Raw genomic sequence first — 21,828 nt, forward strand, 5'->3', positions numbered from 1 at the left:
AGAGTAAGAAAATACTGGACCAGAGCAAGAGTGCAAACCAGCTGGACAAACTCCAAACTCTTTATCTCAGTGTGTGATGCCAAAACACTCTTCAGATCTCCACTCCTCTCAGCTTTGGTGTCTGAAACACACTTCCATCTCTTGGGTTGTTTCCACTCCTTGGTAGCAGCTTCTGTCAGCAGGTGTCTCACCGCTCTGGCATCTCCAACATCTTGGGGTCTCCAAGACAACTCAGGCTTCAACCTCACAGTTTCATGAAATGCCATTCTAGGCATCCATTCAAGAACACTCTTGACACCTACCTGGCCTCGGTAGCTCTCTTTCTTTGCAGAGGAATATTCCATAATTCCTTCCTTCTGTCCTTAAAGCCAGAACCACGTGGTTGAAACTGCCAGGTTCTGCTGCTTAATGGGGCAGTAATGTGGTCCGCCCATTCAATTACATCTTCACCAACTTTCTGTTCTGATGGATACCTGTGAGGACCCACAGTTGGGAGCCTGTTCCACCTTGACTGAATGTCAGAGGGTTTGAGCTTACGTTTGCTCTTTCAAAGTTATCGACAACAGGTGTGGCTACAAACAAGAGATTCTGACCTAGGGTGTGGTTAAGTAGTATTTTGGATATAGAGGTGGATCTGTTCCACCTGGACCAAAGATTGAAGAATTCAAGTCTATTCCTTTTATCATGTTAATAAAACCTGTTGCCTTCCCCCCCCCCTCCCTTTTTGGAGTGAAGTATATAAGCATGTGAAACATAAAGGATTCAGGATTCAGGATTCATTGAATTTCCCTCCCCATGCTGTTCTGTGTTTCTGTCTCTTATGTCACTCATATCTCTGTTCTAATCCTTACACTCTTACCCTGGAATGTACAAACCCCGTCAAGGCTGGTCTTTGACAGTTAACCTTCACTACCTAAGCTTGGCTGTGCTAGAACTTTCTCTGTATACCAGGCTGACCTCAGACTCAGAGATCTGTCAGTCTCTGCCTCCTAGTGCTGGGGTTAGAGGTATGCGCCACCACCCCCAGCTCTAAGCTTTTCTTTTGGAAACTTAGTTGGGTGAAATCTTGCCCTGAGTCATCCCACCATTTATCCCACTTCTTAATCTCCTTGAATATAGGATTTAGCTTTATTCTACTTTCTGGTGCCCCTCTTCTCCTTAAATATTTTCCTTGCTCAGCTTTCTCCCTTTCATTCTGTATCTTCATTAGAGTTAACACTAATAGCTACATGACAGAGTCTACACAAGGCTGTTTGGAGATTTCCTCTGCCAATGGAACGAATCACAAACTCTTCACTTCAGCCTCAGGCAGATTTTTAGGACAACAGCAAAAAGCAGCCACATTCTTCAACAAAACATCTCAAGAACAATTTCTAGACGACATACTAAAATTCTTCTCATCAGAAACCTCTCGAACCAGCCCCCAAGAGTTCAAATTGCTCTTAGCACTACTGTCTTCTAAGATGCTACTGGTATAACCCACTAAGGCAATCCATTGTTTTCCTGACTTAAATTCCCAAAGTCCAAATCCCTCCAAATAAAATTGTGTTCAGGCCTTTCACAGCACGATCCCTGTCCCTCTTATCGACCCCTGTTTAAGTTGGGGTTTCTATTGCTGTGAAGAGACACCACGACCATAGCAACTTTTATAAAGGAAAACATTTAATTGGGGTGGTTCGCTTACAATTCAGAGGTCTAGTCTCTTATTCTCATAGAGAGAAGCAAGAAAGCATGCAGGTAGACATGGTGCTGGAGCTGAGAGTCCTTAAATCTCTATCCAAGGGCAACAGGAAGTGAACTGTCTCACTGGGTGTGGCTTGAGCATATGTGAGACCTCAAAGCCCACCTCCACAGTGACAAACTTCCAGCAAGAGCACATCTTCTAATTCACAAGGTCACACCTCCTAATAGTGTCACTCCCTTTGGGGACCATTTTCTTTCAGGCCACTACCAGGTATTAAATCAAATTTTTGCTGCTAATAATTTATAAAGATACTTTAAAATAATTCCTTAGTATACATAAAAGTTTATCAATTGTTAAACCTGAAAGTAAATTAGATACTAATGACGTGAAATTATTTATTTATTTATATATACATAAAGATTTAAATCTTGGCTGGATATTTGATACTTCAAACATAGAACATTTTCAATTTTTTTTCACAGTTAAACTACATTTTGATTTTATAATCAGTGTTCAGAATGTCATTTGATGTTAATATGTAGTGTGAAATAACAGAAATAAGTTTAAGGCCATTTCGAAACTTTTGTCACAGTCGTAAGCCAAAATGTATTTAATGATTTTTTAAAATAAAAGTCAAATCAGCAATTCAAATAGTAAGGGTTTTTTTTAAATCAAATATTCTAACACAGTATAATCCAAAAGCATAATCTGGAGTTTATATGCTAAGGAACTATAGAAAGGAAGTATTGCACGCTTTGGTCTTCTGCAACTAAGCACTCATGTTTCTAGAAGAGCAGAAAACGCTGTATAGTAATCTCTCTCTAACTCACGGCATGCAATAATCTCTTATCTGAACTAATGGGCGGGGAGTATATACTGACGCTGTCTGGGAAGCTTGCTGTCTGTTCAGAACCAAGGCTGCAGTAAACTTGGGACATCACGGGAGTCTTAACAGAAACACCGCAGACTCATTTCAAGTTTGACTTTGAATTTGTTTTTTCATCATCTTTGCAAACCTTTCACTGCTGTCACATTTTCACCCCTAACATGCCCCTTCCAGGGTCCCTAATGCACCCCTTCCAGGGTCCCTAATGCACCCCTTCCAGGGTCCCTAACATACCCCTTCCAGGGTCCTCTGCTTCACAGTCTACAAATCTCACGATTTCCAAGACAATCTAAGTTACTCTTGTTTCTCTCGCTTTTTAATTGGAAGACCCTACCCTGACCTGATCTTTTTTTTCCCCTACCTGTTTGAAATAATCTCGTTTGTTTTCAGGGTGGCTCCTTGACCCTAATTCTTGGCAATTCTTTAACCTGCTTCATAACCTGTGCTGCTGAGTGGCTTCCAAATCTACCAAATCTATCAACAATGAATAGATGCCCAGATTTCTTGTAGTTCAATGTATGTTTATTGGGCATTTACTGTATGACAAGCTTTTAGAAACCACTATGCGTGTGGGGGGTGACAAAAGGAAGTTCAGACAAGAGTTTCGGCACAGTGCAAACCAGCATCAGAGCAGATCTTCTAGTGTGATTTACAAAGATAGAGACTGACTGTCATAGCTCAGGCAAAAGTACAAGCTGTACTTAAAATTATCTGGAACTTTGTGCAGAAAATAATGCCAGAAGTGAATCTTTAAAAATAGCATACAGAATATAAAGGTAATCAGAGCACCGTAGCACAGGAACATCATGGAAAGAAGTACAAGGCACAAGGCATAGAGACAAAAGAAGCTGTGGTACAGAATGGCGTGTGTTACTAAACAAGAAAAAGGAGAGAGGGTGGAGAGAGATCTCCAGATGAAAAGTTTATACGGCCCAATAAACCTCTCCACCAACACAATAATCCAAATCAGACCAAATCAAACAGAATTAGCTAAAGCTCAGGTTTAATCGATGCCAGCACTCCTGGGTAACTGGGGAAGGGAGACTAGAAAAAGACATGTTCAACATGTTCATTCTCTGGGGGGGGGTGTATTTAAATAACCCGAGGGAATAGTCTTGAGCCTCTCTGGTAGAAGGTCATCCGTTGGTGGTCTTTCTCAGAGGTGGGGTCTGGACTGAGGCAACTTCTGGAGGAGGGGCTTGGGATGGAAAGTTCCACCCAAATGTTCCAGATTCCTTGGATATAGGGGCTGGGGTGAAGCCTGGACCTAAACATTCCAGACTCTTTGGGTATATAGATGTCAGCAGTGGAGTGACACTTCCAACCAAACACCCCAGACTCTTTGGGTATAGGGGTGCCCAGGGGCTGGGGTGAAGCCTTAACCCAAACATGACCAACAAAAGAAACTGGGAAATAGGGAAGAATCCTTAAGAGGAACGTGGTCCAAGGATGCTTCTCACATTTGCCTTCTCATGGGGCATCGAAGAGTCTCGTTATGGAGTTTGATAGCCATTTGGGCAAGAAACTGCTCTTGCCTGGACTATTGCATAAACTGGACACGGAGAACCCTCAGAGAGAGGACTGCTGAACTTGCCTAAAGGTGAGATGATCTTTCGGGGTTCCTCATTTATGAAAGAGTCTACGAGACATTCTGCAGGACATAGCAGATAGTGACTGAATTGTCTTTGAAATTTCCTGCTTCGTGGAAATGTCTGCTGAACACTATGGGCCTGAAGGCAGAAGACGGATGCCCCAACGGTACAAAAGAACTTTGGGTGACTGTACAGGCAGTGAGATGTCTCTGTCATTTCTAGAGTTTTGGATTTCTTGTTTGCTTAGGTAATATTATATCCTTCTGGAGTCTTTGATGGAGTTAAAAAATGGATACATAGTTGTAGTTTTCCTTAGTTATGATAAAAGATAAAATAGATATAAATATTGTAACTGTAATTCTTGCTTGATAACTGTTTTGCTATATGTAATTTTACTATGTTAAAATGAAAGCCTTCTTTTTTGTTTAAACAGAAAAAGGGGAAATGATGTGGGAGTGATTTCTTTCTAATCTGTTGCTTTCATTGGTTAATTAATAAAGAAACTGCCTAGGCCCATTTTATAGGCCAACCCTTAGGTGGGTGGAGTAAACAGAACAGAATGCTGGGAGAAAGAAGCTGAGTCTGGCAGTCGCCATGATTCTCCCACCAGACACAGATGCAGGTTAAGATCTCCCTGGTAAGCCACCAGCTCGTGGTGCTACACAGAATATTAGAAATGGGTTAGATCAATATGTAAGAGCTAGCCAATAAGAGGCTGGAACTAATGGGCCAGGCAGTGTTTAAAAGAATACAGTTTCTGTGTAATTATTTCGGGTATAAAGCTAGCCATGTGGGCGGCCGAGTGGCAGGAACGCAGCCCGCCGTTCCTACTGCCCCTCACTGCTTCCCGAGATGGAAGAGGATGACCAGTCCTCAGTCAAGGGTACGCAAGCAGCTTCATGCCCCTGATAGAACTCCCTCCAAACACAATTTGTTGTAAATTTCTTCTACACATACTACAATTTAGAATACTTAGATAAAAAGTCTGGCAACATGCGAACCATCCAAACCCCACTCTTCCAGATGACGACTCATTGAGATATCCACTGGAGTAAAGCAGAAGGCATTACTAGATGCAAGCCAGTCCAATATTGAAACCACCCAACAGGAGTTAATCAAGGTGATTGGGGGAGGTCAAACCAGTACTCAAAAAAAAAAAAAAAATTTCTTAGTAGTAAATGCTGTGTTAAAAAAAATAAGAACGATGAACATCCTCCCGCCTACCCCCCCCCAACCCCCTGCCATGCCATGCTGCTGGGGCTGGAGAAACTCAGCACTGGAATTCAACAGCTCCCAAGAGGTCCCCAGACACACCCCTACAGAAAGGAATCGCCTTTCACAAAAGCCAATTGTTAGCTTATGATTAAAAAAGATATAAAAATTTAGGTAAAGGAGAGCTTCCACGCCCTAGTAAAGGACATTTTAAAGAACCCACAATTAACTCCATTCTGGAAAGAAAAACAGATGGTCTGAAAACCTTCTCACTAAGACCTTAAACAGAACACCCCCTTAAAAGGCTACCTACTAGTGTTATCGGGTACAGATTTGTAGAGGAAGATCCAGCCAGAGCCACTAGACAAGTGGAATAAGGAAGGAGTGAGTGTTACCATTGCACGTGTTTCCAGCCCCAAGGGACTCACCCAAAACCATTAGCACAGCGACATAGGATACAGTATCTGATTGCTGTGGTTAAACAACCAATCTAAAAAGACAACTAAGGAGATAATCACAACCACATTATCATCGAAAGAGTAAAACATCGGTGCAGAGGTTCAAAAAGTCATGGTATGTGCACAGAAAAATTTTATAATAGTACTGAAAGGAGGGAACCTGCCTGACTTCCATTCTGAAGGCCCGTGTCATTATTTAAGTTTCTATTTACTTTAAGATCTGAGTTGCTCTCTGTTTTGCTCAAATCCACGAACTCCCCCAAAACCCAACAAGGAGACCGAATTCCATATGTAAAAGCAAAGAGCCTTTATTTTATGCAAGTTTGCAAACTCGGTTTCTCCTCATGTCCAACGTATTGGAATAAATGGAGAGCCCCAAGCTCAGTTAGAGTTGAGTTTCTATAGTAGTAAAGGTGGGGGTGAGGGGTTTCTGAGGTTCAGGACCCCTGATTGGCTGACATTTGTCTAGGGGTGTTTCCTGGTGCATGAATGCTGGCAGGTGGCCCTATCTACTGCGGCTGGAATGTTAGGCATTTCCTTTGGGTGGTCTGTTCTTGGTTGGTGCTCAGGTAATCTCAGTTTGTCATTCTTCCTGCAACCAGGTATTGCTTCAGGGTAAACTACTGAGACTCAGGCCTCCCTTAAACTGAGGCTGAGTCCTACCATGGCAGGAGAGAATGGTTGGAAATAAAGAACTTACTTTGAGTGGTCTGTTCATATTTAGCTCATCGTGGCTGGCTCCTCCACTCTCTATTTACTGGAACCTGATCTCCCCCAACCCATGACCTTGACTTGTTTTTGAGAATACCTTACCTCCCTGACCCTCTCTGAACTCTCTCTAATCACATGGTGACAACATGATTTTTTTTTGAGTTTTCTTTTCCTGTATTTCCTTAATTCCCCATTGTTTCTTTTCTGTAAATCTGTTTTGAGACAACTCATGATTTTACTCCATAAAAGGGGCCCAAGAAATGGATTTGAGGACTACTCTCTTTCTTTGGACTTAGGAGGCAGTCTCTGGCCAGCTCTCGGGTGCATAGTAATAATAATAATGATGATGATGATGAAGTATGCTTCAAATTTGGCTCAAATTGCCACAATAATCTTAGTCTCACCATTGAGATTAACGAGAAAACTGAAAAACAAAAAAAGAATGACGACATTGATTGTGCTTGTGGGATGGAGGACCCAGATACACGCTCTCCCAAGTAATCTGGAAGCGAGTGGGATACCAGGCACATGCTTTATTTTTGACATAATCAGAATGTGTGAGATCAGGAGAATGGGATACTGAGTGCTTGGGGTGGGGACATGGAAGATAGAAGATTACATCACTGGACACGGAGTTATCTTTTTGAATATGAGCATGCATTTTGAACTTGAAAGAGGAAGAGGTTGTGCAACATTGCTCATGCGCTAAATGCCACTAAATAACACACTTTGAAGATGTTAACATTTTGTGTAGGGAATTTTATTTAAATAAAAAGTGAAAGTACAAATAAATGTCCAATATGTTTTTTAATTTTCCCCTTTATTAAAAACAAATTCTTTTCTTTTGTTTTTTAATTGAGCTCTATATTTTTCTCTGTTCCCCTCCCTACCTCTCCCCTACCCCCTTCAACCCTCTACCAAGGTCCCTATGCTCCCAATTTACTTAGGAGATCTTGTCTTTTTCTACTACCCATGTAGATTAGATCTATGTTTGTCTCTCTTAGGGTCCTCATTGTTGTCTAAGTTCTCTGGGATTGTGGTTTGTAGGCTGGTTTTCTTTGCTTTATGTTTAAAAACTACCAATGGGTGAGTATATGTGATAATTTTCTTTCTGGGTCTGGGTTACCTCACTCAAAATAATGTTTTTTTGCCCCATCCATTTTCCTGCAAAATTCATGATATCATTATTTTTTTCTGCTGTGTAGTACTCCATTGTGAAAATGTACCACATTTTCCTTATCCATTCTTTAGTCGAGGGGCATTTAGGTTGTTTCCAGGTTCTGGCAGTGACAAACAAAGCTGCTATGAACATAATTGAGCACATGTCCTTGTGGCACGATTGAGCATTCTTTGGATATATACCCAAAAGTGGTATTACTGGGTCTTGAGTGTCAGGAGCCATGTCCCCCCAAAATTTACAGGAAGCACTGCCATGAGGAGTTTTTGCAGAGGGCTTCACTTTCCAATTGTATTGAGAATAGTCTTATTGACCAAGCCTATCTCACACCCAAATTAACTGTTAATTGAGAGCTATCTGTTAGCAGAACCTGCCTCACATTCCAAACTATCTAGAGAACTAGGTGTGTCACCTTGTGACTTCCTGACCAAGGAATCGTGACCTGACCCATCGTAACCTCTTGGTTTACGTGACAGACGTAGACCACGTGGCAAGACCCCGTGCTCCAGCCCCCCAAGCTCCCCATTCAGCGGCTATATAAGCTGTAACCATGACCCTAATAAAGGGAGGCTTTGACAAATACGCTTAGCCTCCTTCCTGCTTATCAGCCTATGTCTTTCAGGTGGTGCCTCTCCGTGACCCTGGAATAACTGGCCAGCCAGGCGGGTTACAAACCCTAGACAGAGTAACCCGTCGAGGCGGCTACACTTGAGGAAGGTTGTTTCCTAATTTTCTGAGAAATCGCCACACTGACATCCAAAGGGGCTGTATCAGCTTGCATTCTCACCAGCAATGCAGGAGTGTTCCCTTTACCCCACAACCTCTCCAGCATAAGTTGTCATCAGTGTTTTTGTTCTTGGCCATTCTTACAGGTGTAAGAAGGAATCTCGGAGTTGTTTTGATTTGCATTTCTCTGATGACTAAGAATGTTGAACATTTCCTTAAGTGTCTTTTAGCCATTTTAGATTCCTCTGTTGAGAGTTCTCTGTTTAGGTCTGTATCCCATTTTTTTTTTAAATTGGATTATGTGTTCTTTTGGTGACCAATTTTGTGAGTTCTTTGGTATATTTTGGAGATCATACCTCTGTCTGATGTGGGGTTAGTGAAGATCTTTTCCCATTCTGTAGGTTGTTGTTTTGTCTTATTGACCGTGTCCTTTGCTTTACAGAAGCTTTTTAGTTTCAGGAAGTCCCATTTATTAGTTGTTTTTTTCAGTGTCTGTGCTGTTGGGGTTATATTTAGGAAGTGGTTCCCTGTGCCAATGCGTTCAAGTGTATTTCCCACTTTCTCTTCTATAAGGTTCAGTGTGGCTGGCTTTATGTTGAGGTCTTTGATCCATTTGGACTTGAGTTTTGTGCATGGTGATAGAGATGGGTTTATTTTCATTCTTCTACATGTTTAAAACCAGTTATGCCAGCACCACTTGTTAAATATGCTTTCTTTTTTCCATTTGATATTTTTTGCTTTTTTGTCAAAAATCGGGTGTTCGAAGATGTGTGAATTGATATCTGGGTCTTCTTTGTGGTTCCATTGGTCCTCCTTTCTGTTCTTATGCCAATACCAGGCTGTTTTCAGTACTGTAGTTCTGTAGTAGAGTTTGAAGTCAGGGATTGTGATGCCTCCAGAAGTTCTTTTATTATACAGGATTGTTTTGACTATCCTGGGCTTTTCGCTTTTGCATATGAAGTTGAGTATCATTCTTTTGAAATCTGTGAAGAATTTTGCTGGGATTTTGATGGGCATTGCATTGAACCTGTAGATTACCCAGGCAGGCAGACACCACTACAATGAGAGGTATATGGTGAAAAAATGCAGAGAGGTGGAGAAGCTTTGCGTTGTGGAGAAAAGTAGATCTGAGGACACAAAGACAGTGAGGAGCAGGCTGATATGGGTGGCCTATAAAGCCAGTGAGGCCATGTGACATCCAGGCCTCTGCTGCTGCTGAGGGTCACTGTTGGGTCCAGGGGGGTCACGCAAAGATGAGAACACCACCAAGTCTAATAAACCAGAAGCAAACTTTATTCCAGAAACCAGATCCTAGGAAAACTAGAAGCAAACTTAAAAATAAAAAAATAAAAATAAAACACCACGGGGCACTGAAGCTTATCAGCTAGCTGAGACCACAGCCAGAGATGGTGTTTTTTAGGCTGTGGCAAAAGGCCTGATTTTGAACCCGCTTTTCTATAGTAGGAGCACCAGGCATTAGCTCTGAACAACCTTGCCCTAACCCTTGGGTTAGTCAGCAGAGACCCTAAAAAGGGGAGAGAGTGCTAATGTCAATGGGTAACTAGGCAGCCATCATGAAATATGTTTCAGAGGAGATTACAACAAAGGTCACTAATTGTAAGAAAACAGATGTCTTTAGCAATTAGTCAGAAAGGGACTGTTAGTAATACTAGAAGGTTAATAAATTAGGATTAACTGATTCTTGGACTGAGAATTTAGGAGATAGCAGAAAGCTTTTCACATTATCTCAAGGTAAAACTCAGATACTGACTGCCATACTTTACAACTTCCATTATCAGAGCTCATCAATTAACCCATTGTATTTGTCCACTGTCTCCTGGTACCTCCAGGTGTAAACTGGAGTCTTATGCCTCTCCTTCGGTGGTGCCAGTTTTCCATAATGGAGACACTGTCTAACCCAAAGGTCACATATCTCTGTCTTTTAAAGATTAACTCAGTTCACATCTGTCATTTTTCAGGGATGGCCAGGACACTACTCTCAATTTGTAGGGAGAGAAGCTCTGGCCTTGTAAATAAAACAGCCAGTTGTAAAATGACCTAAGCTTCCCAAGTGTCAGGAGTCGTGTCCCCCCAAAATTTACAGGAAGCACCACCATGAGGAGTTTTTGCAGAGGGCTTCACTTTCCAATTGTATTGAGAATAGTCTTATTGACCAAGCCTATCTCACACCCAAATTAACTGTTAATTGAGAGCTATCTGTTAGCAGAACCTGTCTCACATTCCAGACTATCTAGACAACTAGGTGTGTCACCTTGTGACTTCCTGACCAAGGAATCGTGACCTGACCTATCGTAACCTCTTGGGACTACGTGACAGGCGTGGACCACGTGGCAAGACCCATGCCCCAGCCCCCCAAGCTCCTGATCCAGGGGCTATATAAGCTGTAACCATGACTCTAATAAACGGAGGCTTCGACAAATCTGCCTAGCCTCCTTCCTGCTTATCAGCCTATGTCTTTTAGGTGGTGCCTCTCCGTTACCCTGGAATAACTGACCAGCCAGGCGGGTTACAAACCCTAGACAGAGTAACCCGTCGAGGCGGTCTACACCCAAGCATCTGAGAAAATAGCTCACTGAATGAGTGATCCGTGATCTGCTGAGAAAGCTGCTGATGGTCTGTTCTCATTCTCCTAGATTTATAACTTTATATTTCTTTATTTTTACATTCTTATTTTTAGAATCCACATTTTTATTTTCTTATTTTTGGACTCTTCAGGCATGACTGCATCTCTTGCCCCACTGCAGTCAGTGTCTGTGTTGATGTCTATGGCCCATGGTGGTGTTGTTATGCCCTAATCTGCAAAGTCCCCCCAAAAACCAACAAGAAGATTGAGTCCCACATGTAAAAGCAAAGAGCCTTTATTGTTATGTAAGGGTCTCTCTGCACATCCAATGTATTAAAATAAATGGAGAGCCCGGAGCTCAGTTAGAGTTGGGTTTTTATAGTAGTAAAGGTAGGAGTGAGGGGTTTCTGAGGTTCAGGACTCCTGATTGGCTGACATTTGTCTAGGAGTATCCTGGTGAATGTGTGCCGGCAGGTGATCCTATCCCCAGTGGTTGGAATGTTAGGCATTTCCTTTGGATGGTCTGTTCTTGGGTGGTGCTCAGGTAATCTCAGTTTATGGTTCTTTCTGTAACCAGGTATTGCTTCAGGGACTGAGACTCAGGCCTCCATTAAACTTATCGATGGTTGAGTCCTACAATGGCAGGTGATAATGGTTGATGCTCTGTGTGTGTGTGTGTGTGTGTGTGTGTGTGTGTGTGTGTGTACAGGTTCCCACAAAGGTCAGAGAGGTTGTAGAATTTTCTGGAGCTGAAGTTACAGATGGCTGCGATACCAGTTTAGACTCCTTGGTGGTCTTTTGGGGGACTCCATGATTTGGGCATGACAGTGTGCTGTGGAGAAAAGCAGATCTGAAGACCCAGAAGCGGTGAGGAACTGGCTGATAATGTGTGGTCTATAAAACCACTGGGGCCGTGTACTATCCAGGCCTCTGCTGCTGCTGAGGGCCATGTCTGTATCTGCAGCCTTGCTACAGCCAGAGTCTGTGGTGATGTCTGTGCCCATGACGTCTGTGACTCGTGTTGCCTCTGAAGGCCATAGGAGTGTTCGTGGTCTGGGCCCCACCTAAGGCCATGTTGACGTCTAAGGGTCATGCTGCCACCAGGGCCATCATGGGTCCTGGGAAATCAGCTTGAGTACTCTGGAAGATCAGGAACTTCTTAGCTGCTGAGCCCTAAATGTCTAATCTCCAGGCCCTAAAAGTCTAATATTTAAACGAACAGTAGAACGTTATGAAAAGCAACCTTCGAAGTCTGGCCCACAGTCCTTGTCACTGGCCTCTTTAGGGGACTGTGGGTGATTTTTTCTCACTTTTTGGGATTTCTTCCCTTCCTTTCTTACTATGGTGCCCATGGCAGCATCCAGGTTTATACATCTGAAATCTATCCACGAGGAAGCAGACTTTGTGGGAGGGGTGGGCTCCGAGGTAGAGTATCTGGCCGAGGTTGTATTGTCTTTAAATTAGACTCTGAATCACGGCTTTTCAGCCTCTGCCTGTAGATGGTGAAGTTCCTTGCTGTGGTCAATTAGGAGGCAACTCAGAATAGAGAATGGCCAAAGAGAAGCAAAGTGACCGACCCCAGAGCAGAGATGGACGGACAGCCCTGAGAATGGCAGACTCTGTCACCCTGGGGGCTGCTCTTCCCAGCCCTGTCTGACATTCATAACTTGCCTTTGAGGGGACTCTATACAACTCTTAAGAGTTTTGTTTTGGGGGTTTTTGTTTGTTTGCTTTGTTTATGAAAATTGCTTTTACAGAAACTTGATTTTTCAGTCTATATATTCTTTTATGCAGATGCAAACTCAAGGATCATATATTGTTTGAGTATAAAAATAGACACCTTCGAGCATTCTCAAAGAGATTGATTATAAGTGTGACTGTGAATGGTAACACCAAGACATGTCTGTGTCAATGCGGTGACGTTTGCATGGCTACCAAGACATGGCTGTGTGGGTGCTGTGACATTTGCACGGCTATCATCAGGAAATGAATTGGGTTTACAAATAACAGCAACATGTCTTGTCCCTGAATCCAGGCTTCTGACAATCTACGCTTAAGACAGAAGATGCCACGAGGGATTTTATGGAAAAGTCTTAGAAAAATGTTAATTGCATTTTAAGAAAACGTAGAACAATTTCATTTTTAAAATAAGGCAATGTGAAGTAATGTTAAGGTAATAAATTTGAGGTTGTTTTTCCAAACCATTATTTACATTATGTTTTATATCTATTTATATCTATAACTTAATATCTATTTGAGTTTTTATTTAGCATTTGTGAAATAATTTTAAATATATAATTCTTTTGAAATGTTAATTTTTCATTAAAAAAATTCTTTGAAGATAAAATATATTCTTTTCATCTTCCATATTTGTTAGCAAATGGTAATTATATAAAACCAAAAAGTGAGAAATTTCACACAAAAAAAAAACCCTTGCATTTTATTTTTGTCTTGTAACTTTAAAAGAACACAAGGTACCTCCTGCAGTAGATGGGAACAAATAGAAACCCACAGCCAGACATTATGCAGAGAGTGATAGACCTTGGAACACCCAGCCCTGAAAGGGATGTCTCCTTCACTTCCCTCCTCTGGGGGCTCAGGGAACCATGTTGAAGAAGAGGCAGAAAGAGTGTAAGTCAGAGGGGATGAAGTACAAGAAAACAAAGCCCCCCAGATCAAACGAGCAAAGGGCATATGAACTCAGGGAAGCAAGGGCACAGGGCCTCTGCAGGTCTGCGCTGTATGTTATGGCTTTCAGTTTGGTGTTTTCATGGAATTCCTGAGTGTGTGAATGAGGGTGTCTCCGATTCTTCTGTTTTCTCTTGGGCTCTTTTCTTTCTGTTAATTTGTTTCTTCTGATTCTTATGTGCTAGTTTTTATCGCTTTTGCTTTATTTTATGTTTATTCCTTAGATGACTGCTTGTTTTTGTTTGGGGTGCAGGGTAGGATTCAATACAGGGTTTTGTTTTGTAAGGCCTTGGATGTCCTTGAACTTACTCAGGCTGCCTCCAAACTCACAGAGATCCACCTGCCTCTGTCTCCACCACCTGGCCACCATATTTGCTTTTTGATGGGAGACAAAAAGGGGATGGTTCTGGAGGGGAGGAGAGAAACTGGGAAGAGAGGAAACCATAATCAAGATAAATTAAGGGAAAATATCAATTTTTAATAAAAAATAAAGGAATGAGTGAATGCATGCATACATACATAAATGGGAAAAAAGAATATCTCTCAGAAGTCCTTACATATTTATGCATGTTTGGGGTAAGATCCTAGTGAATCAGGTCTGTTTCAGAAACTCTCTGAGGCCATGGAATGGTCTCTTCTGAGTTTATGAGTGAGTTTCCCTGCAGGATGCAAGGTTTCACCATTGAGACCCAGTGGCTCTCAACCAGTGAACCTGTTTGAGGGGTCAAATGACCCATTCACAAGGGGCCACCCCAGACCATCAGAGAACACAGATATCTACATGATGATTCATAACTGCAGAAAAATTGTTACAAAGTAGCAATGAAAGTAATTTTATGGTTGGCAGTCACCACAACAGGAGGAATGTACTAAAGAGTTAGGAAGGTTGAGAATCAGTGGTTTAGAACACTCTATTGTTTCACTTTGCAGTAAATACCCTGTAAGGTGGGGGATGGGAGTGGGGGGTGTCTTTACAACACTACCCCTGACCAGCAGAGTGTAGATCCTCCAGATGTAACAAGGCAACCACCCCGCCTCGGTAGTCACTCCCTGTTGCTTCAGACTTTGAGTGCCTGACCCGGTATAGTTTATTTTCAGCATAGTTAAACACAGCACAATTTGGAAAAAGAAAAGTGTCCTGGCGATAATTAACTCAATCCTGTGGGTACAACAAAGATTAAGGCATGGGCACGGAAGCTCTTTGTAAACTACAAGTGACCTCTTCCATAAAACTAAAATCTATAGGTTCAACAGGAGGGTCTAGGGAAGGATGGTGCCATAGATTAAGACAAAAAAGCTCAAGATAAGGGTCTGGGAGAGGATCCAGTGTGTCCTGGCCACAGAGGGCAAAGGTCACCAAGTTGTTAACCACTCCCAGCCTTCTGAACCGAAAACAGGTTAAACATCTTTCTCTTTGCAGAGATAACCCCAGGTGTTATTCCTGGCTCCCCAGTGCTCATTTGAGAGCACAATGACCTACATATCTCCTAAGATCACGTATCTTAAGGAGAGTCTCTCTTGTGATACCTGTTGTTCTTAACCTCTCCTTTAACATCTATACCTTAATTATTTCCCCTCCAAGGTGGACAATTTTAAACTCAGAAAGTGCTGCATGGCAGACAGCTGTAAAACATTCCATCAAACACTATAAAGTAGGTGGTCTTCTCATCAGCCAGTGGGCCAGTCTCTAGACCATGCGGTCCAATTAGGCACAAAGCAAGTCTTAGCAAAGACACTGAAACTGAATAACTTTTGGTATTTATCTGACCACAATGGAAAAACAAAACAGAAACAGATATCAACAACAAAAGAAAACACATAACACATACAAATTTATGGAAATTGAATGACATATTGCTGAATAATAAATAAAAAGTCATTGAAGAATTTACATACTTTTTAAATTCTAGAATTCAGTGAAAATATCAGTGCAACTCACCAAAATATACCGAATGTGATGAAAGTAGTCCTAAAAGTGAAATTCACAGCTTCAAGTGTCTGCATTAAAAAAGAAAAAAGATCCCAAGTAAACAATTCAAAGGCGTAGTATTAGAGGCTTGGATAAACCAAAAAAGGCGTATCCCTAAAAGAACAAATTGTTTGGTCAGAAGCATCACCCCAGCTCCCTAATACCCCTTTATACAAAAAGTCTGGACTAGAGGCTTCACCCCAGCTCCTGGCATAAGACCCCTCCCCAGGGAGGGTCAAGAAAGCCTGCCAAATGGTGACCCCTCCCCAGGGAAGGTCAGGACCACTCTCATAGGCTGTTTAAACTGCTCCCCAGAGAATGAACACATGGTCTCTGGGTATTGCATGGTTCCCCCTTTCCTCTCTTGCCCTCTCCATGCTTTCCCAGGGCCACCCGGGAGCACTGCATTAAACATGGGCGTCTTTTAATTTGGCTTAATTTCGTCTGATTGGAATTATTTGCATCGGTGGAGAGGCTCATCTAAAACAAAATACCTAACACAAATGAGAAAAAAAATCACTATATCGAGGGGGTAAAGTAATAAAATAGAACTTTAAAAAGAGAGGACAAAATTTCTAAAGTTAGAGATGAAAAATGAGACATTACAATAAGTACCACAGAAAAATTTAACATGATCATAGCAATCTTAAAGATATACAATTTTTTTTAAGCTAGAAAATTCAAAAGATGGAGATAGAGACAGAGACCCACACTGGAGCACCGGACTGAGCTTCCAAGGTCCTAATGAGGAGCAGAAGGAGGGAGAACATGAACAAGGAAGTCAGGACCATGAGGGGTGCATCCACCCACTGAGACAGTGGGGCTGATCTATTGGGAGCTCACCAAGGCCAGCTGGACTGTGACTGAAAAAGCATGGGATAAAACCGGATTCTCTGAACATGGCGGACAATGAGAGCTGATGAGAGGCCAAGGACAATGGCACGGGGTTTTGATCCTACTTCATGTTCTGGCTTTGTGGGAGCCTAGACAGTTTGGATGTTCACCTTCCTAGACCTGGATGGAGGTGGGAGGACCTTGGACTTTCCACAGGGCAGGGAACCCTGACTGCTCTTGGGACTGGAGAGGGAGGAGAAGAGGAGGGGGGGGGAGGGGGAGAGGGGCGGGAGGAGGGGGAGGGAAATGGGAGGTGGGGAGGAAGCAGGAAAAAAATTTTTTTCAATAAAAAAAGAAAATTCAAAAGAGCCAAATGGTGGCCACTCATGTTGTTAATCACAGGCAGAGGCAGTGGATTTCTGTGAGTTCGAGGCTAGCCAGGTCTACAGAGCTAGGCTAGGATTTTTCGTGTTTGTGTTTGGTTAAGTCCATTTCAGGCTCCAATTAGTACTGTTGCTTTTCCAGAGATCCTGAGTTCAATTCCCAGCAACCACGTATTGGCGCAAAACCATCTATGATGAGATCTGGTATACATGCAGGCAGAACACAGTATACATAATAAATAAATAAACATTTAAAAAGAAAAAGACAATTCAAAAGAAATGGATGAATTTGTAGATGTAAATCTACCAGAATTATCAAAGAAGTCATAGTAATCCTTCCCATACTATTATGTAAAATAGAAAAGGAAGGTATGTAGCTAAATTATTTTACAAAACCAATATTGCCCTTATAGCCAAATAAGATAAGGATATAACACAAATAGAACTATCAGCCAATCTCTCTGAGAGTAAAACTACTGAGCTTGTGGTACAGAGTAGAATATCCAGGTACAAACCCACTCCATGAAGAAGAAAGTTATGTATCAGGAGTATCAGGAGAACGGATTCAGACACTCAGTTGCAGACAATCATATTAAGAAAATTTAGGCATTCGTTTTAGTGTTCTTGTGAATTTCCTCAGTGTATGAATGAATGAAAGTCTGGTTCTTGGGATTTTTCTTGGGTTCCATCTGTGTTTGTTCTGTTCAATTCTGAAGTGTTAGTTTCTGTTTTAACTTACTTTATTATTAACCCATAGAAACTTGTCTGTTTTTTAAAAAGAGACAGAAAGGGAGTGGATCCTAAGGGGAGGGAAAGCTGGGGGAGGGGAGAATGGAAGGAGCAGAGGAAGGAAGAGGAAACAATAATCAGAATATGTTATATGAGGAAAAAAATCTATTTTTTCTTTTTTGGTTGTTGTTTTTTGAGACAGAGTTTCTCTGTGAAGTCCTGGCTGCCCTGGAAATCACTCTGTAGATCATGCTGGCCCAGATCCACCTGCCTCTGCCCCCTGGGTGCAGGGGTTTAAAGGTATGTGTCACCACCTATCTAAATACATTCTTTTTGGATGGAGTAAGAGAGAAATTGCTGGGCGGTGGTGGCCCACACCAGAAGGTAGAGACAGGCAGATTTCTGAATTCTAGATAGCCTGTCTACAGAGTGAGTTCTAGTACAGCCAGGGCTGCCCAGAGAAACCCTGTCTCAAAACAACAAAACAACAAAACAAAATCTGCTTTCAATAAGAGAAAATGAAAAAAATCAAGCCAGTCTCAGCAAAACAGGTATTGCATACATATAGTTGCTAGAGTTTACATTGCTATATAGAGTCATATATGTATAAGTACATAGGTATGTATGCACAAGTAGCATTGAAACTGTCTAGGGCAACTAAGACAATTAAACAGAATGGGAAATGGTCAGCAAGTGGCAATCAGAAGTTAGGGAAATATGCTCATCGTGCTCCCCACCTTTAATTCCACATCTCTGGGCATTCAGGGCAGGCAGGACTAAACAGAGAAACCCTGTCTGAAAAAGCAAACAGACAATTTACTCTTAGGTAACATAGAACCACATACAATAAGTAAATAATATATTTTTTATTGATTTTTATTGACCTCTACATTTTTCTCTGCTCCCCCCTGCATCTCCCCTTCCACCCTCCCCCAAGGTCTCCATGCTATCAATTTACTCAGGAGATCTTGTCTTTTTCTACTTCCCATGTGGATTAGATCTGTCTATGTCTGTCTTAGGGCCCTCATTGTTGTCTAGGTTCTCTGGAATGGTGTAGGAGATTCTTCTGTTCATGTGTTGCTTTCATTGGTTAATGAATTAAAAAAAAAACTGCTTTGGCCTTTTGATAGGACAGAACTTAGGTAGGTGGGGAAAACAGAACTGAATGCTGAGAGGAAGAAAGCAGAGTCAGAGACAAGCCATGGATCCTCTGCCTGAGATGGATGCTGGTTAGAATCTCCAGTAAGCCACTGCCACATGGCAATGCACAGATTAATGGAGATGAGTTAAACTAATATGTAAGAGTTAGCCAATAAGAAGCTAGAGCTAATGGCCAAGCAGTGTTTTAATTAATACAGTTTCTGTGTGGTTATTTCGGGTGTAAGCTAGCCGGGCAGCCAGGACAAACAAGCGGCCTTCTCCTTACAACACTGGGATTGTGATTTGTGGACTGGTTTTCTTTACTTTATGTTTAAAAATCACTTATGAGTGAGTACATGTGATAATTGTTTTTCTGAGTCTAGGTTACCTCACTCAAAGTGATGTTTTCTAGCTCCATCCATTTTCCTACAAAATTCAAGATGTCCTTATTTTTTTTTTCTGCTGTGTAGTACTCCATTGTGTAAAATGTACCACATTTTCCTTATCCATTCTTCGGTTGAGGGGCATTAGGTTGTTTCCAGGTTCTGTTGTTTCCAGGTTCTGGTTATAACAAACAATGCTACTGTGAACATAGCTGAATGCATGTTCTTGTGGCACAATTACCTTTAAGAAAGAAAATTTTAATGAAAACCAGGGAAAAGACTGGAGAGATGGCACAGTTGGTAAAACAGTTGCTTTTCAAGCTCAAGAACCTAAATTTAACCCCTGGAAACCAGATTTAAAAATAAAAAAACTAAACAAATAAGTGTAGGGTGTGGTGAACCTCTAGGAGACCTGTCTCAAAAAAACAACAAACAATGGTTGTAAGGCAGCTAGAAGCTGAGGAATGAAATCCAAGGCTGTCCTGTGCACATGCACATACAAACACATACATGCATAATATGCTTAAAATAAATTAAAAGGTAACATTTCTGGTGTATCATGATTTCAAAGGTTTCAGCCCATAGTCCATAGACCCTATTCCTTTGAGCCCGAGACAAAATAGCACAATAGTGCACAGTAGAAAACAAAGCAGGAAAGAAAGGAGCCAGGGACACACAGCTCCCTCTGGGTGATCTAACGTCCTCCAACAAAATTCCACCTCTGACCCTTCCTCCCACCTTCCAGTGATGTCAAGGCTGCAAATCAAGTTCCTTCCTCCAAGAAGCTGACTTTCCATTTCACCCTCAGACCAAGAGGCGACCTTAGTGGAATTCCCATTGTACTCTTCATTTACTTGGCAAATTCTTGAAGTGCTGTCGGTAGTCTTTATTAGAAACATCTCTGGTTCCATTTAAGCCAGCGTAGTTGTCTTCAAATGTTGCACAAGGTCAACATATAACTGTAGCTTGCCATCTTTCTCACATACTGTATTAGGTCTCCTTGTGTCAGAGAGAGCTCGTTTCAGTTTGCCTACTCTGTTCGTCACACTTAGTGCTCAGACCTTTCCAGGCCTCTGTTCTAACATAACATTTGGAGAAGCGAGACCAATGCCACAACAGGCCACAGAGTAGGGTGACTAAACTCATTTTAAAAACGGAGTTGAGAAAGGGTAAGCAAGAAAACAAGAGAGCCAACATTGACACGAACCACGGAAAGCAGTAAACCAAGTGAGCCATGACTGAGGAGGAAGGAGGAGCAGGTTCAAAACACCCCTGGGCTTACAGAAAACATCTACAGAGTAGTAGCCCAAACGTAGATGTGATGAGTGCTGGCTGAGGGGCTGGTGCTCTGCTGATGTGCTCTCGGGGACCCAGGTTGGGCAGCCTCCCTTTCCCGGAGGGACAGATTGAAGAAACTGGCTGCCATCATATAAGGAGCTTGCCACCAATCGAGCAGGTACTTCAAAGACTGCCTAGTTGGCTTTTAAAAGTCATTTGAATCAGGATGCTACTAAAAGCCCTGAATTTCTCTCTGAAAAAGAATGACATCTAGTTATTATTCAGAGGTCCTGTGCTGTAGAAGGAGCTCTCAGTGAGACTGGAATTTGTCAATGTTCTTTGGTAACCATACCCAGAATATTCTTTTTTTTTTTTTTTGGTTTTTCGAGACAGGGTTTCTCTGTGGCTATGGAGCCTGTCCTGGAACTAGCTCTTGTAGACCAGGCTGGTCTCGAACTCACAGAGATCCGCCTACCTCTGCCTCCCAAGTGCTGGGATTAAAGGCGTGCGCCACCACTTACTTGGCCACATACTCGAGAAGGAACACAAGCAGCCAAGGAGTGCAGAGAGCTCCGTCATCCATCATCCCCTGGTTGCCACTCAGTCTTCTTTTTTTTTTTTTTTTGAGATTCAGTAGGTTAGTTCTCATCTACATTGACTGTCTGTAGATTTTTGAATGTGGTAACAGGCACGTAAGTTACCAATGTGTAGAGTTTGTTTGGTGAGTCCTCATCCTCATTACGTTTTCTGGACAAACGTACCTGGATACGATATGGAACATTCCTTATTCCTTTGGCCCAGATGGCTTTATTGAGCCTGGTATCAATCCGCACATCTGGAGTCCCCATCTCCTTCATGGCAAATTTCAGGATTTCTTTGAGTGCCCTAGGAGCACGCTTCTTGAAGCCCACGTCATGGATGCGCTTGTGAATGTTGATGGTGTATTCTCGGGTCACCACCTCGTTGATGGCAGAACGGCCCTTCTTCTTCTCGCCACCCTTCTTTGCGGGAGCCATTCTGCCGGGCCCAAGCTGGAAAGCCCACTCAGTCTTCTTAAAGGATGTGAAAAGATCCCGTTCTCCCTGTGTCAGCTTGCAGTGGGACTGTGGTCAGAATGTGTTGGGCCATGTGCCTCTTAAAGAATCTAAGTCCCACTTAATTGAGCACTACCAAGCTTGTCTAGCATGTGCTGAACAAGGGCTTATGAAAGCAACTTCAAATATTTAAGCTGCTAAGACTGTGCTCCGTACACTCAGATATCTATCCCACATTTTCATGTATCTATTGCTTCTTAATTACATTAGGATAATGGATGTGAAGTAAGGACCCATTTGGCATTAAAGAATGCTTAACAGCTCCTGGTTCTGTCCACTAAAGGGCCTGAAGCCCAAGGC

At 42.2% G+C, this 21,828-nt stretch overlaps 1 protein-coding gene across 1 annotated transcript; it reads right to left on the minus strand.

Moving 5' to 3' along the window:
• Positions 1-21,072: 21,072 nt before the first annotated feature.
• On the minus strand, positions 21,073-21,460 carry LOC130865468 (60S ribosomal protein L31-like). Its single transcript, XM_057756532.1, has one exon. It carries the CDS (start codon positions 21,448-21,450, stop codon positions 21,073-21,075), a length of 378 nt encoding a protein of 125 aa, XP_057612515.1. The 5' UTR covers positions 21,451-21,460.
• Between the last annotated feature and the right edge of the window lie 368 nt (positions 21,461-21,828).

The sequence above is a fragment of the Chionomys nivalis genome, chromosome 23, assembly GCF_950005125.1.
Source record: "Chionomys nivalis chromosome 23, mChiNiv1.1, whole genome shotgun sequence".
NCBI lineage: Eukaryota > Metazoa > Chordata > Mammalia > Rodentia > Cricetidae > Chionomys > Chionomys nivalis.